This window comes from the organism of the source record quoted next, unplaced genomic scaffold (genome assembly GCF_019419815.1).
Source record: "Pyrus x bretschneideri cultivar Hongxiangsu unplaced genomic scaffold, Pyrus_bretschneideri_v1 Contig25, whole genome shotgun sequence".
In the NCBI taxonomy this organism is placed as follows: Eukaryota; Viridiplantae; Streptophyta; class Magnoliopsida; order Rosales; family Rosaceae; genus Pyrus; species Pyrus x bretschneideri.
In genome coordinates, this window is record NW_025999557.1 from 5,842,221 (window position 1) to 5,857,228 (window position 15,008).

Below are 15,008 nucleotides of genomic sequence, written 5' to 3' on the forward strand. Positions count from 1 at the left end.
GAGGCAAAAAGAGTGCGAAAAGAGTTGTTGAAGATGGGATTTGATGAACTGCTGGTCATGAATGTTAGGATTCCAAGCTTTGGAGACGGACAAACATCGTCGCAAATCATCAGGGTGGAGCCGTAAAAGGATTTCAAAGATTAACTCCGGCGGGAAGCCTGACATGGCTGGAACTTGGAAGCCTCTTCTAGGTTTAGGCTTTTTAGGTTAACAAGCCACTCGTGCATTTAGGGTTTAGGGTGAAGTGCATCCGACGACCCAGTCCCAGACGAAGGTGCCAAATAACCAAAAACCAAAACGTGAAAATCCCATAATAACACAGAAGTGGGCAGTTGTAACAACGAAGTCGTTGTAGTATAGTGGTAAGTATTCCCGCCTGTCACGCGGGTGACCCGGGTTCGATCCCCGGCAACGGCGTTCAATTTTTCGTTTTTTTTGTTTGTTTTCAAGTACTTAAAACACTTCTCTTTCCTACGTGAATATAATTGTGATAATTGTGATAGAACAGGACAAGTCAGATCCCACGAGTGATTAGCAACTTTGCTAATCCCTTGGTTCTTTTCTTTTTTTTTGGTTTAGTTGTTTTCGTTTTAGTTTCTAACTTAATGTTGTTTTCTTTGTTTGTTGTTACTTTTGATATTTGATTTAGTTCTCTTTCTTTGATTTTAGGTACTAGAGAAGTAAGATATGGATTTTGCTAGCATTCAAGCTCAATTGGCAAATCTTACTTCTAAATTGTCGCCGTATGCCGAAAGGACCACAATGCAGAGTGTCCCTACATTTGGTGCTTCATATAGGCAAGGATTTCAAGCCAATCAATGTCCACAAAGAGATTGGAGGGATCATTCAAACTCTATATGGTGGGAAGATCAACAAGTTCAACGTGAAGCATATTGGCAATCATATGAGGAGTTCTATTCAAGACCTATGCAGCCACCACAACTTCATATGCAATATGCTCAATTAAATTCAAGTTCGCCAATAGATTATAATCAAATTCTTAATGAAATAAATTCTTTGGCGCAGGGGTCACAAAATCAAGCCAAGGAGGCTCAACAAGAAGCATATTGGCAACCATATGAGGAGTTCAATACAACACCTATGCAGCCACCACAACCTCCCCCACAACAATTCCAATCAAGTTCAAGTATGTCCATGGATAATGATAAAAATTTTCAATTACTAACCTCTTTGGCGCAGGGGTCACAAAATCAAGCCAAGGAGTTGGGTAAATTGGACGAGCAATTTGGGCAGATTATGGAGTTCATGAAACAAATTCAAGAGCAAAGTGAACTCTCCAACTCAACTATTGAAAACTCGAAGGAAGATTTTGAAATCCATAATGCTATCACTTTGGGAAGTGCTATGGAGGTTGGAGCTGACCTAAAAATGTCCAAACATAGCCTAGAAGTGGATGAAGAGCTGCTAATTGAGGAGGAGGAAGAAGACATGCACACGGCAAGGGTAGAACAACCCTTGCCGCAGCCCCCTATGCCCTCTAAACCACCCACCACAAGTAAGGACGTCCCAATTCCATGTTATTCTGATGTTATTCCACCCAATGTCCATTTTCCTAGCAGGTTTTTGATTCCTAACCAAGAAGAGAGTAAAAAGGACATCGTGGAAGCCTTCCCAATGGTGCAAAATGCTATTCCAATTCTTGGTACAACACAGCAAGTTTTAGATGGTGTTGAATTCTTCAAAAAACTTTGTACACCAAGAAGAATGATTCAAGAGAAGGTAGTGGTTGGAGAAGATGTAGAAGGCATCAAAGAGGACATATTTGAAACCACAATTCCCAAAGAAGTTGGATTTTATGACACAGGACAAGTCATAACTTTCGAATGGGTGTTTATTCTTGAGTTCATGTCGGAGCACACAGGTAAGCCACCTCCCCGAACTTCAAATTTCTTTTATACTAATATGTTGTTAATGATTCAGGCATCCACTCTAGTACTTAAACTATTAATGGATCATCTCAAGTATCACCTCCCATTCAAAGATCCATTGTATGTTGTGGGTCTTAAGTGAGGAATAAGCATACCATCGTCCGGCTGCAAGACGATAAAGAAAGCACTACTTGGGAGGCAACCCATGCATTCAACAAAGGAAGACTTAGAAAGCACTCCAATTCCAGACTTGCATTCCTAAACTCTTCTCTTTGTTGTTATTTCGTTTCTGCCATGTTAGGTTGTTTAGTTGTTGTTTTGTTTGTTTGTTTGTTAATTGTGTGAGCCTATGATTGAAACATTGAGAACAATTCTTGATTTATTGATAGGCACTGCTAAACACAGAATGATGGAGCTTCACAAAGGGCGTTTACTTGAAGCCCCACTACTGGGCAAAACTCTAGGAGCAGAAGGCATCGAGGCGGAAGGCATCGGGGCGGAAGGTATCGGAGCGGGAGGCATCAAAGAAGAGGCCTCAATACTTGGCCAAACGCTGGATGAGCCCGGAAAAATGTGCCTCTGGAAGTAAGCCGCAAGCCTTTGACGGTCAGTTTGACGGTCACTTTGCATCCGACCATTGGATTCTTGTAGCTCATCAAGCTTCCTCTTCATACCCGTCGAATAGTTGTTGGCAAGCACGTGCAAACTTCTATTCTCGTGCTTAAGCTGCTTGATCTCTTGCTTGAGACTTTCCACCTCAGCCATCAATGATTCCACCTGACGGGAGCGGGCAAGCAGGCGTTGGCCCATATTGGACACAGAGCTCGCACACTGAACACTAAGTGCGAGGGACTCTTGAACGGCCAACTCATCGGACCGTCCTGACAGCAGCCTACTATCTTTTGGAGTGATGAGGTTCCTAGCTACTATTGTAGCTGTTGTGGCGTCCTGCATCACGGAGTCTTCACCTGTGAGAGGACCGTTAGAAGAAAAGAAAGAAGGGCGCCATACGTTACCTTGACGCGGCGCGCCCGTATCACTGCTAAGGCTCAATTCCAAGCTAAGGTTCGATGAGTTTGCCATTTTTCAAAAGTGTTCAAAGAGAAGGGATGGAGTTAAATTTCAAAGGGCCGGAGTCGATTATCAAGAATGGGAAATCTTCAGAGTGTGTTTGTTGTGGTGATCGATAGCTCAATAAAAAAGCCAAGGCGACGCGTCCACCAATTCAAAAAGCCGGAATTTCCGGCGTAATTTAGGCGACGCTTTCTCAGCTTTTCAGAAGACGTGTTCAACTTTGTCAAAAGAGTTCTTCTTTTCAGACAACACGTGGAGGCCATCATCGCAACTACACATCTTTAGCCGACAAGCGCAAAGTTCGGCGACGCTTTCTCAGCTTTTCAGAAGACGCGTGCAGCTTTGTCAAAAGGAGCCGCATCTGCACTACCACGTGTCGTTCAGAAAGCGAAGGGGCGTCGTTCAGAAATCGAAGGGGCGCCTGCTCAGAAATCGAAGAGGCGTGTTCAGAGATCGAAGAGGCGCCATTATTTCAAAAAGCCGGATTTGCGGGATCAAAACGTTTGTCGACAAAGGTAAAAAGTACCACCACTTGATATTATCTCTATATATGTCGACCTTCGTCTTTTATGGCAGGGCAAACCTGAAGAAAATGCTAAACTCTCCCTCACCTCTGAGGGCGCACTCCTAGCAAAGCCTTTCGAATTACTCAATTTTTTCTTCTTCCCCAAAGATGATACCAGATGTCTGGAGTACATATGACCCAGGAGGAAACAGCACAACAAATACATGTGCTGATTCATTCACCGCTTCTTCAAAAGCAAAGGTATCTCATATCATCAAGGTCAAAAGCAAAAGTATCTCATATCATGCTCTTTCCCTGTCTTTTTCTTTGTCCTTGTTCTTACTCGCATGGCAAGGTAAAAGAAGCAATCAGCCGGCACTTGGAACCAGTCTTCCGATCTGGAGCCAACTGCCTGGAATCTATTCCTGATTGCTTACCTAGCGTTGCTCTCGAGTAGTCATCTTCAACGGTTGATACACTTCCAGAGAAGGGACCACTCCTGCAAAGATTGAACAAAGAAACAGATAAAAGGGGAAAGCTCAGACCTCCGGGGGAGACCAAAAGAATCCTGCTGCCCAGTTCAAGAGTAGCACAAAGGAAAATCAACGATGGGAGGAACCCCTGTGGAATCAACAACATCAAGCCTCAATGAAATCAACAAGGAGAAGATGGAATTTACATTCCACAACCAGATTTGCGTCTCTAAACTCTTCTCTTTGTTATTTACATTCTGCCATGTTTAGTATGTTTAGTTGCTGTTTTTATGTTTACTTTTGTTTGGTGTGATTTTAAGCTTAAAACATTGAGGACAATGTTTGATTTAAGTGTGGGGGGGGTAACTAATGTTGTTGATACAAATTCGTGAGATTTTATCACCCATAACTTCAAATGTTGTTCCTTACTGTTTTAAGGCGTTTTTAAGTTGTTTTAGAGTATTTTAGTATGTTTTGTTTTTATAACTCCGAAAATACCATAAAAATTTGAAAAAAAAATTGTTTTGAAAAGCCTAAAAAGAGTGTTTTGAGTCGTTTTTGTGTGTTTGTGTCTTAGGATACCTTCCAACACAATGACAAGGATTTGGTTTATAATTGCATGACGGTTAGAAAGAGTTATAAACATAGAGAAAAGTATGATTTACTCTTGGTATATGCTTGGTTATGGTTATAATGTATGACTTCACATGCAATCATAAAAGAAAAAAAAAAAATTCGTTTTTGTAACATGCTTGAAGGAAGGAACTCAAACAAACGCTACAACCCTGAGAGACTTGAGCCTATAACGTTCTTTGGAGAGTTTAATCTGTGATTTCTTGTTTTCTAAAGTCGTTGCATGATCTCATTATTCTTTGCTTGGTTACTACTTAGAAGGCGTTTCATCATATAGTTCCAAATGCTAGAACTCATGCCCATTTCATTCAAAGCATGTTATTGATTTGCATAACACATATTCAAGAAGAAGTTGTGTAGTGACCACCACCATAGCCAAATAGCCTTACTTCCCATACTTCGTATATGTTGTAAGTTTTAACCCCGTTGAGCCTTGTTTAGCCTTTATTCTTTGTTTACCCACATTTTCCTCACCTAGCCTAGTTTAGGACAATCCCCACCCTTGTTCTTAAAAGATAGTGAGCATGACTTAATTGAATTCCTTTTGAGTTACATTATGAAAAAAAATAAGTGTGGGGGAGAGAATGTTTAAGTGTTGATGTTTTGAGATTCAAAAAAAAAAAAAAAAAAAGAAAAAAAAAAAAAAAAAGAAAAGAAAAAAAAATGAAAGAATAAGTGATTGAAGAAAGGTTCCAAAACACCAATTCTGGGTGTAAATTGTCTAAACTCTCCCTTTTTGTTCAAAAGTTGAGTTTTCATTCAAAAGTGAATTCTAAGTTGATTCAAATGCTTTGCTCACTATTTCTTTAAAAACCTTTGTTTTCCATATCCCTTCTTTGTTATCCACATACCCCAAGCCCCGTTACAACCCTTGACTTCTATCTTGAGTGTTGTGTATTTCAATTTGTGGAGTTTGAACTTGGTATGGGCTTATGGTGTCACTGGTTCTCGCGTCTAAGTAGTAGCATTCCATTCATGAGATCATATCTAAACATGCTTATTAACTCCAGAAAATGCTTTCCTTATAACATATGTGAGTGTTCGTCTACATGTTTACATCAATCTTCTCACATATACCTAGTGTAGGGTGTGTAGTCAGAAAATCTGTGTGAAAAACGAGAGTACATCTAGTAAGAAATTGAGGGAATTCTCTAAGGCATGTTACTACATTCAAAACATGGTTTTAAATGCTTAATTGTGAACTAGTATGTGGTGACTATGAGTAAGAATGTACTTAAGTGTAAAGATGGCTTAAATCTGTGAGAATACTGATTTTTAATTTGTCATGTGCATTGGAAGTCCCTGATACGATTGTTGGAAGGTGTAGGTTGTGTTTTGTTTGTTTTGTCTAGTTTCGTGTTCTTTTGTTGTTTTGTTTTGCTCGAGGACTAGCAAAAGATAAGTGTGGGGGTATTTGATAGGAGCATATTCATGCGACTTAAATGGCTTGTTCTCGTGCATTTACGTTATGTTTCTTTAGTTATTTTAGTACTTTAAGCTATTTTCGTGTGTTTATAGGTCCAAAGGGCTAAAGGAGCAAAAAGATGCATTTTGGAGACTTTTGGAGCACTTTTGGGCTAAGGATGGATAGCTTATGCTTGGAGCCAAAGTGTTGGACGAAATTGAAGACCTAATTGAAGACCAAAGTGTTGGAACCTTGTTCTCTTTAGTTTTAGGACATTTAAAACCTTTCCTAATCCCAATCATGCCATGCATAACACACATCCATTCTAACACATTGTCATTGCACATGCATTTCCTTCATTAGTTAATTCACATGCTCCATACTTATCATCACCACATATCATATCACTTAATCACTTATCACTTATCATCACCACTTAACCACTTATCATATCATAACCACATATCATATCACTTATCACTTATCACTTAACATAACATCCACCTACTTCACCTACAACATCCACTTCACCTACAACATCCACTTCACCTACAACATCCACCCACTTCACCTACAACATCCACCTATTTCACCTACAACATCCACCTACTTCACCTACAACATCCACCTACTTCACCTACAAATGACATAGCCATATGTTCCCTCCACTACTCCTATAAATACCCTTGCATTCATTCATTCATAAACATTCCATTTCCCTTCCACTTCTACACCACTCCTCATCCATTTCCATAATCCCCCAAACCTCACCTTAGACCTTGTGCTACAACAACGAGGAAGAGAAGAGTGCCTAAACGTTCATACAATTCAAGTTTGAGTTGTTGGAATGTTTAGGTGTTTCTTTGATTTCAAAGTTTAAATTCAATTCTCTTTGTTTTGTATGAGGAACTAAACCCCCCTTTAGCTTGGGGGTGATTCGAAATTATGTTTATGTTTGTAATATGATTTGATTACTTTTAATTACGTTTCATAAATTGTGAATTCAATTTGTTTAACTGTTTGATTGATAACCTATTTATGTATGTTTATTAAGAATGAACGCTTAATTTTCATGCATGAATTTGACGCTAGAATATAAGTGAGTTTCACGTAATAGTTATGAACTTATATTCACAAGTAGTGGAGGTTGCTTATAAACAATCACGTTAAACAAATTCTTGGCATAAGTTTCATGCAATCATAGTAACGAATGCCTCGTCAACACTTATAGTTTTCATGATGCTTAATGATTCTTGCTTGTATCTCTATTATGCAATTCATGTAGGGAACTTGTGAGGAATGCTTTGGGTTGTCGTATGCAATCATCCAATTCATTAACTTAAGGAAAACTTGACGGTTAATTTAAGCGGACCTAATTAACCCGGAGTGTTGAGAATTCATGGTTTATTGAAATACAATTAGAAATCATTTTATTATGCAAGTGTAACATGTATGGAGATGAACCCCTTAGCTAGCCATACCATCCATTCATTTCCGTCAATTTCATATTTACAATTTGTTTTCTTTACAATCTATCCATTTTAGTTTAAATTCGTCCAAAATCAATCCCCCCATATTTCGTTTAAGTCTTAGTCTTAATCTTTCTTATTTTTAGTTTTGAATTCTTTGAGTTTAGGATAGCGTTTTATATTGTTTTTACGTTTTTGTGTCAGTTTCCAAGAGATTTGCAATCCCTCCTAATCCCCGGTCCAGAACGATCCCTACTTGCATACTTATACTACAATTGACAAAAAGAGGGTTTAATTTGTGTAGTTATTGGAGGGAGTGAGTGTGTCCATTTGCAGAAACTAAAGTGGAAACTGAGATCACAGGGTTGCCCTTTTCCAGATGTGCACAGACAAACAGAAACAGGACGATCCCTCGTGTGCTTTAGATTATGGCACGATAATAATTTGGAGAAGCTGCCAATGGAAGCCAAATTATGTTTTCTAAGTTTGCAAAAAATTCTACTATACTTCAGTGTATGGCATGCAGGAGATAAATGAAACACCGAATGTGAAGCTAAAGATACAACAATCAAGTGTCCAAAACAGCTATAGATAACCCCGCATACTAGAAAAGTCCTCAAGTTTGAACTGGTCCAACCAACTATATATTGTATAAAGACTAATAGCATGCCTCGAGTCTGGACCACTTAACTAAAGATCGACCTTATAATATCTGATTTTACTAGGCTATATTAATTGATGAGTACTTCAGCATATTTATTTTTATATTAATATAGCAGTAGCATGTTTTTGAGCTGAACTTTTTATGTATCAACTTGAAAATGTTGTTGGTTGACTGAAGATTACTATTATCATCGTGATCACCAGTCAGTGGGCAGTACTTCTTACACACACACACACACACACATATATATCTCTATAGATTGTATTATTGCAGATCATCAAAATATTCGTGAGTACATCTACAAGCTTTTAGTAAATCACCCCACGTCGCACGTTATACCATAATTCCAGACAAGGTGACATGCAATGAAAGGAATCGGCATGCACGACTGTTTGTAACTAATTAAGATCATTAATATTAAAACTTCATTAGAAAAGAGAGACTAATTGATCATGATTTTATTAATTCTCCAAGTTAACAAGACTAAATACACAAGCAAGTATTTGCTAAGGCACAAGTCTGCGAGGCCGTAAATGGATGATTATTGATGCATAATGAAGATGGCAGTATAATAAGGCTAAATTTTTTTCTTGATTCCTGTGGTGAGACACTACTTTTAAATCGAATCCTGTGGTGAAAAAAATGTTAATCGTATCCCTGTGGTGAAGTTCGTTATCAATCGTAGTCCAAATTGAAATTTCTGTCAAAATCTCATCCACATGTAGCGGTAAAAGGGTCATTCCATTCTTTTTTCTTTTCTTTTTTGTAATTCCACTTTTTTATAATCAACAAAAATAGAAGGGAAAAAAAAAATCCCTCGCCAATCCCTACCCTTGTCAGTCACAGCCACAGCGACCACCCACCACCTTCCCCCCTCTCTCACACATAACCCTAGCCATCCCATCCACCACTATTCTTCTTAAAACAAAACTAAATTTGTTTGCATAATAACTTAAATGCGACGAGGTACTTTGTGATTTTTTAAATCTTGAAATGAGAGAGTCTGATAATATAAACCTTGTAATTTTATTACTTATTAATTCTTTTATTGTAGCTCTAAAAGTTTTAAAAATAAACAAATTTATGTCCATATGGCGGCGCTTTATGATTGGTTGATGGAATCAATAAAAACAAAAATAACAATTTTGCCCCTACAAATGACAGAAGAACGAGGGAAAATCCAATTTGGACTATGATTGATAACGAATTTCATCACAGAATTACAATTAATAGTTTTTTCACCACATAAGTCTATTTAAAAGTAGGGTATCATCACAAAGATCACGAAAAAAATTTGGCCATATAATAAAAATAATAATAAAAGAAGGAAGCATCTTCCACGACGAACCATTTATGTTACTCTTAATTAGCACACACACACACAACTAGCACCACTGGAATAGAATTAGGTGACAGAATATATCAATGACCTGCAATTGTATCTGTTACATGCAGCACCCTCTAATAATAGATGGCAAGGGTAAAGTTATGATTCTAGCTTACTGCTGAACACAAGGAGCATTTTATTGCTCGTCACTATAAAGTGACGATGAGCACAATCACCACATTAATTATTGTAAGATGAGTAGATTTACTCAATTCTTTGCACAAATTTTAAAATTTAAACTCATTAATTTAACGGCTGTGAATAAACAATATGGTGATGATGTTGACTACCGCTTATATTTGATCAAAAAGCACAATATGTGTATTAAATTCAAGCAATTATGAGGAGGAGTGGGCTTGTATAAGACCATGTCTAAATGCATGTCAACTATACTTGGGCGTGGCAAGCACTATTTATTCTTGTTGGCAACTAATAATTGTGATCAATTTATCAGGTATATAGCTTAACCTTAAGCCTCTCACATTATGTTCCTCATTTCCTAGACAAGAAAAAATATCGATCAATCACTTTAATTTAGGGTATACAACAAAAAATGGATTGGCAGTACAATGGGGAACAAAGCGCTAATAAGCTCTTGACGAATTCGACTACCTTTCTAAAACAACCTTTCCATATTCTTACACTCACCCTCCTCAGTTTATTGCTTCCCCTCTCATTCCTCATCCTGTCCAGGCTATCTTGCGCCAACTATATCTTCAGCTTAAGCTTCCCCACTCTCATCATTCCTCCTCCCGAGCCCTCCAACTACTATTCATCATGCATCTTCTATCTCTTCCTCTACGCTACCCCTTCTCTTCTCTATCTTCTTGTTTCCGTTGTCACCGTGGCTGCCTTTATCCACTGCATAACAGGAAAAATCACCATCATAACTGAGTTTCCGAGTCCCATTTTCCATCCCCGTTTATACCCTGCTTGGATCTTCCTATGTACAATGCAAGTCTGCGTCGGTTTGGGAATTGAAGGTAGCATCGTCGCCGTGGAGGTAGTAGATGGGCGCGCTACTTTCGGCGGTGTTGTTGATGAGAAAATATGTTTGTTGAGCAGAGCAATATTTTTCCTAGGGTTGCATGAGACCATGCTTCATTGGTGTAGGGTTGTGGTGAAGCCGGTGGTGGATGACACGGTTTTCGGTGGCGCTAGAGAGGAAAAGTGGGTTGAGAGGTTGGCAATAGCTGCCAGCTTTGGTTGTTTGTGGTGGTGGAGGTTGAGGGATGAGGTTGAGTCTTTGGCTGTTGTGGCTAAAGCCAAAAGAGAGCTGGCAATGGGCTTAGGAGTGGCTGACTTTGTTGGTTGGTCGCTGTATTACCTCACTGTGACTATTGGTATGGTTAGGTTGGTAAAAGGTCTTATGTGGCTTTCCATGGTTTTGTTATGTAGGAGAGAAGCCAACTTAGGTAACAATTGTGGAGAAGATCATGATCGTCAAGACAACAAGGTCTAAATCTCATAATCTCATCCGATTGATTGATTATCAAACATAAAATCTAAGATGAAAGAGTAAATATTCTGAACCATCTGAGCTAGAAATTCATTCTCTTATTCCTTTAATACTTCATTTTGTATTTTTGGGTAACTGTTCCAAAATCGTACACTTTTTTTATAATGAACTTGTAGCCTATATATTTTTAAAGCCAACGTACAACTGTATCATAATTATTATTGTATTATTCTTGGCAAGATATGAATTTATACATTATCTAGATCATGAAGATCAACATTGTTGGTAAGTCGGTATTGGTTTCTTTATAATGTAAAAACAAAAAATTGGTGCATTAAGTTGCGAATATGAGAACAACTTTGCTCAAGTGAAGTGGTGCTTCTGATTTCACATATCTGAACTTGAGCAAGAAGTACTGTAAAATATTAACCAAAGAGTGAAAATTGTATCGTTCTAAACTTATATGACATAAAATTTCTCATCTCACTTCTCACGCATGAGTTACCACATGAGCAGTGAGATAGACGCAATGGGTATTCACTGTGCCAGCAGGTGTTTTCTGACGTTTTACTGATCTTGTGCTGTAAACATAGTCAATCATAGCTAATGTGCAAGGTTAATTGACCTAATTAGAGTTAAAGTTTTCTTCTGAATTTCCAAATCCATGGCATATTCCTCTTTGTCACCGCAAATGCTGGATCAAAAAGGATCAAAGTGTGTAGTAATCTTCTCCTATTAACAAAATTACAGACAGTAATATGATAATGACAGAGTTACAGACGGACAAGTTACTGCTCTAAGTTTTGTACTTTCCTATCCAACCTTTTACTTTCAAGTTTCTAAGTTTGTCCTTTAACTCTCCATACTTATCCAAGCGAGTCCACATCTTCTTCCTTAATTAATCCCTTCGGTTAATCAACCTCGTAAGCTTGCGCAGAATATTTGATTAAAATATGGTAATTGGCAGCGACATTTGTTTAATTTTTAGCTCCAATAGAGGGATTACATGGTTTTTATTTGGACAAGTTTTTGGCATTTCATGGCTGCTGGCTTTGTTGACAATATCGGAATTATGTCACTACATGGTTGCATTCCTCGCCTTATAATTTGCTTTAGTACTCATACCTGTGATCGTTGTTATCAACCAAACATACAAATTGATACAGATATATTTGTCGATACGAATCCGAATAATCCTATTGTCTCACTTGATGATCAATTGAACTCTGAGAATATATTTGGTGAATTTGTTTGTGCATTTATATATTATCCGACATGGCGAACGCATTCTTCTCCTTCACTCCCTTTGATTTTGGAGTCATCGGCGGCGGTGGTGGTTTGACTCGCCAGCTTGAAGATTATGAGAAGGAAGATCAGGAGGTGGTGGTGTTCAAGGGAAAGCCAGAACATTTGTTTGGGATGGAAGAATTAGGGTTGGGAGAGATGGAAAAATTCTCTCATTTGTCCAAAGATCAACCACAATCCAAGACAAGTTATTCAATGTTGGATAATTTCACTTTTGATACAGTTTGTTCCGAATATGATCTTCAACGATCCAACAACATGTCCGAGAAAGAACTAGATCATGTTTCCAAAGATCACGATCACCGCCACTACCAACAACAAAACCAACGTTGCCACCAACAATCCAAGTCAAACTACTCTGATTTGGATAACTTCAACTTTGATTCTGCCTTCCATTCCACGCAACCGATTCAGGACATGGCGAATCAGCTCACGTACAGCCAAATCGGAGGATCAGACATTGAGGAAACCAACAAGCAAATGCCCCATCAGTCTTCCTTAGCTGTGTTGGAGCTCCTAAACAACTACGGCAGCGCGTTCAAGAAACTGAAGCGAGACAGATTTAGCAACAGTTGCAATGAAGCTGGAGCCTCCTCATATTCAATCCAACAAAAATTGTCAACCGAGGAGATCATGAGGGTTGCGGGAGCAAGGTATGTGCAATTCTCTAATCAAGGATATGACGATTTTTTCATGCCCTTGCACCCTTTTGGCTACGCGCTTTCCGGTCTATCCGAAGAAGAAACGAAAGACGTGGAGCTTGCTCACATCCTTTTAGCTGCAGCAGAGAAGGTAGGCTACCAACAATTCGAGCGCGCAAACCGCCTGCTTCTTCGTTGCGAATTTGCTGCCTCCTTCAAAGTCAACCCTGTCCAGAGGGTTGTTTTCTATTTCGCTGAGGCGCTTCGCGAGAGGATCGAAAAGGAAACGGGGAACAGCATGTATAAGGGGAATGAGATATCTAGTTATAGTCTTGGACTAAGCACAAACCTTACATTTATTGCATGCCACCAAGATATCCCTTTTCATCCAGTATTGCAGTTCGCAGCAATCCAAGTAATACTTGAAAACGTTGCCTTGGAGAGCAAGGTTCATTTGATTGATCTAGAAATCAGAAGCGGAGTGCAATGGACAGGGGCTGATGGAAGTGCTTGCAGAGCGCGAGGAGTGCCCCATTGAGCTCCTTACAATAACCGCGGTGGGTGTGACAGGCAAGCAGAGGATCGAGGAGACAGGAAGGAGGCTGGCAAGCGTTGCAAAGGCCTTGAACGTACCCTTTCAATTCAAGGCAGTGATTGTGACAGACATGGAAGATGTCAAGAAGCAATTGTTTGATGTTGAAGATGACGAAGCTGTGGTGGTATACGCTCCTCTAATACTGAGGACACTGATTTTGAGGCCAAGTTGCTTGGAAAATCTGATGAGGGTGATGAGAAATCTCAGCCCTTGCGTAATGGTTGTGAATGAGGTGGAGGCAAACCATAATTCGCCATCATTCGTGAACCGATTCATCGATGCACTGTTTTATTACAGCGCATTTTTCGACTGCCTTGAGGCTTGCATGAAGCACGAGGAGTCCAGAGTGCTGATGGAGAGGTTGTTACATGAGGGAATACGAAACATTGTGGCGGCGGAGGGGAGCGAAAGGGTTACGAGAAACGTGAAGATGGAGGTGTGGAGGGCCTTCTTTGCAAGGTTTAGAATGGTGGAAATCAACTTTAGTAAGGCATCTCTGAACCAAGCTAGTTTGGTGGCTAAAAAGTTTGGATCCCCTTCTTGCACGCTTCATAGGAATGGGAAATGTCTTATTGTTGGGTGGAAGGGAACTCCAATTCATTCCCTTTCTACTTGGAAGTTCCGCTGAGGAGAAAAACTTGGATAGGATCAATACAAATCATGTTATTTGTACAAAAATTTTACAAAAATGTAGAACTCTCCCTATATTTAGTCTCACTCCCTATGAGAGGTATCCTCGTAGTGTAGAAATATCAAACTTGCTCTCTGTATGTGAGACAGAGTGGAGAAAGAGATATTTTTTAGAGTTGAAAATAATGTAATGTATGATCATTGTATTAATGTCGTATTTGCTATTCAAAACGTTGTTTTATTCAAACAATATTCTATTTTAACCGTAATTATAAGAAAGGAATCCAAAAATTGGTTACAATGAAAAGAACACACCGCTCTAACATAGCACAATGACAAACATAGCAAATATAAACATCAAGTTTTCTTAGTTTTGAAATTCTCTTTAGTGATTGAATTTATCCAATTTTAGAAAGGTAAGGGTGTTGCATATTCGTAATTGGGCAGAGAACCCTAATTCCGACCAATAAAAGAAGAGGATACAGCCCATGTATGTAGGCCTAGTCACTAATCCCCTAACATTACGGGGTACCAAATCTATGCATACAATATCAACATGAAGCAAATGGTGATTTACCGCATCGGCAGAAAATAATAATGTTTATGTACTTTGATGAGGGTTCGATCCTCATAGATTCCTGTCTCTCTAATATTTTAAAATTTTGACCCACTATCGTTATCGTTTGTCAAAAAAGAAATATTAACATGGAAAAAATAAACACCATGCTCAATCAATTTTGAACAAAAATTGTTATTGACAATTCAAAATTTTCATTTGACACTCCAAATTTTCTATATTTAAAAAGAAAAATAAACTTGTGAATGCACCCAAACTTTCACATCATTAAGTCTTGAAATAGTCTAAATTTAGAAATGATG

General features: G+C 38.7%; 2 protein-coding genes and 1 non-coding gene across 3 annotated transcripts; all 3 read left to right on the forward strand.

Annotated features, from left to right (window-relative positions):
• The first annotated feature begins 345 nt into the window (after window positions 1–345).
• Window positions 346–417, forward strand: TRNAD-GUC. The gene has a single exon. It is a non-coding gene; the product is annotated as a tRNA-Asp (tRNA).
• A 9,579-nt stretch (window positions 418–9,996) lies between these two features.
• On the forward strand, window positions 9,997–10,961 carry LOC103938344. The gene has a single exon (XM_009348351.3). The coding sequence runs from the start codon at window positions 10,053–10,055 to the stop codon at window positions 10,959–10,961; it is 909 nt and encodes a 302-aa protein (XP_009346626.2). The 5' UTR covers window positions 9,997–10,052.
• A 1,272-nt stretch (window positions 10,962–12,233) lies between these two features.
• On the forward strand, window positions 12,234–14,145 carry LOC103938345 (DELLA protein RGL1-like). Its single transcript, XM_009348352.3, is given in 2 exon segments — window positions 12,234–13,397; window positions 13,399–14,145. Coding segments are annotated over 2 exon segments (1,911 nt in total).
• The last annotated feature ends 863 nt before the right edge of the window (window positions 14,146–15,008 follow it).

Bases quoted from the DNA above. Each gene is read 5' to 3' on its own strand.
- LOC103938344 (XM_009348351.3), top strand. From the start codon at position 10,053: ATGGATTGGCAGTACAATGGGGAACAAAGCGCTAATAAGCTCTTGACG.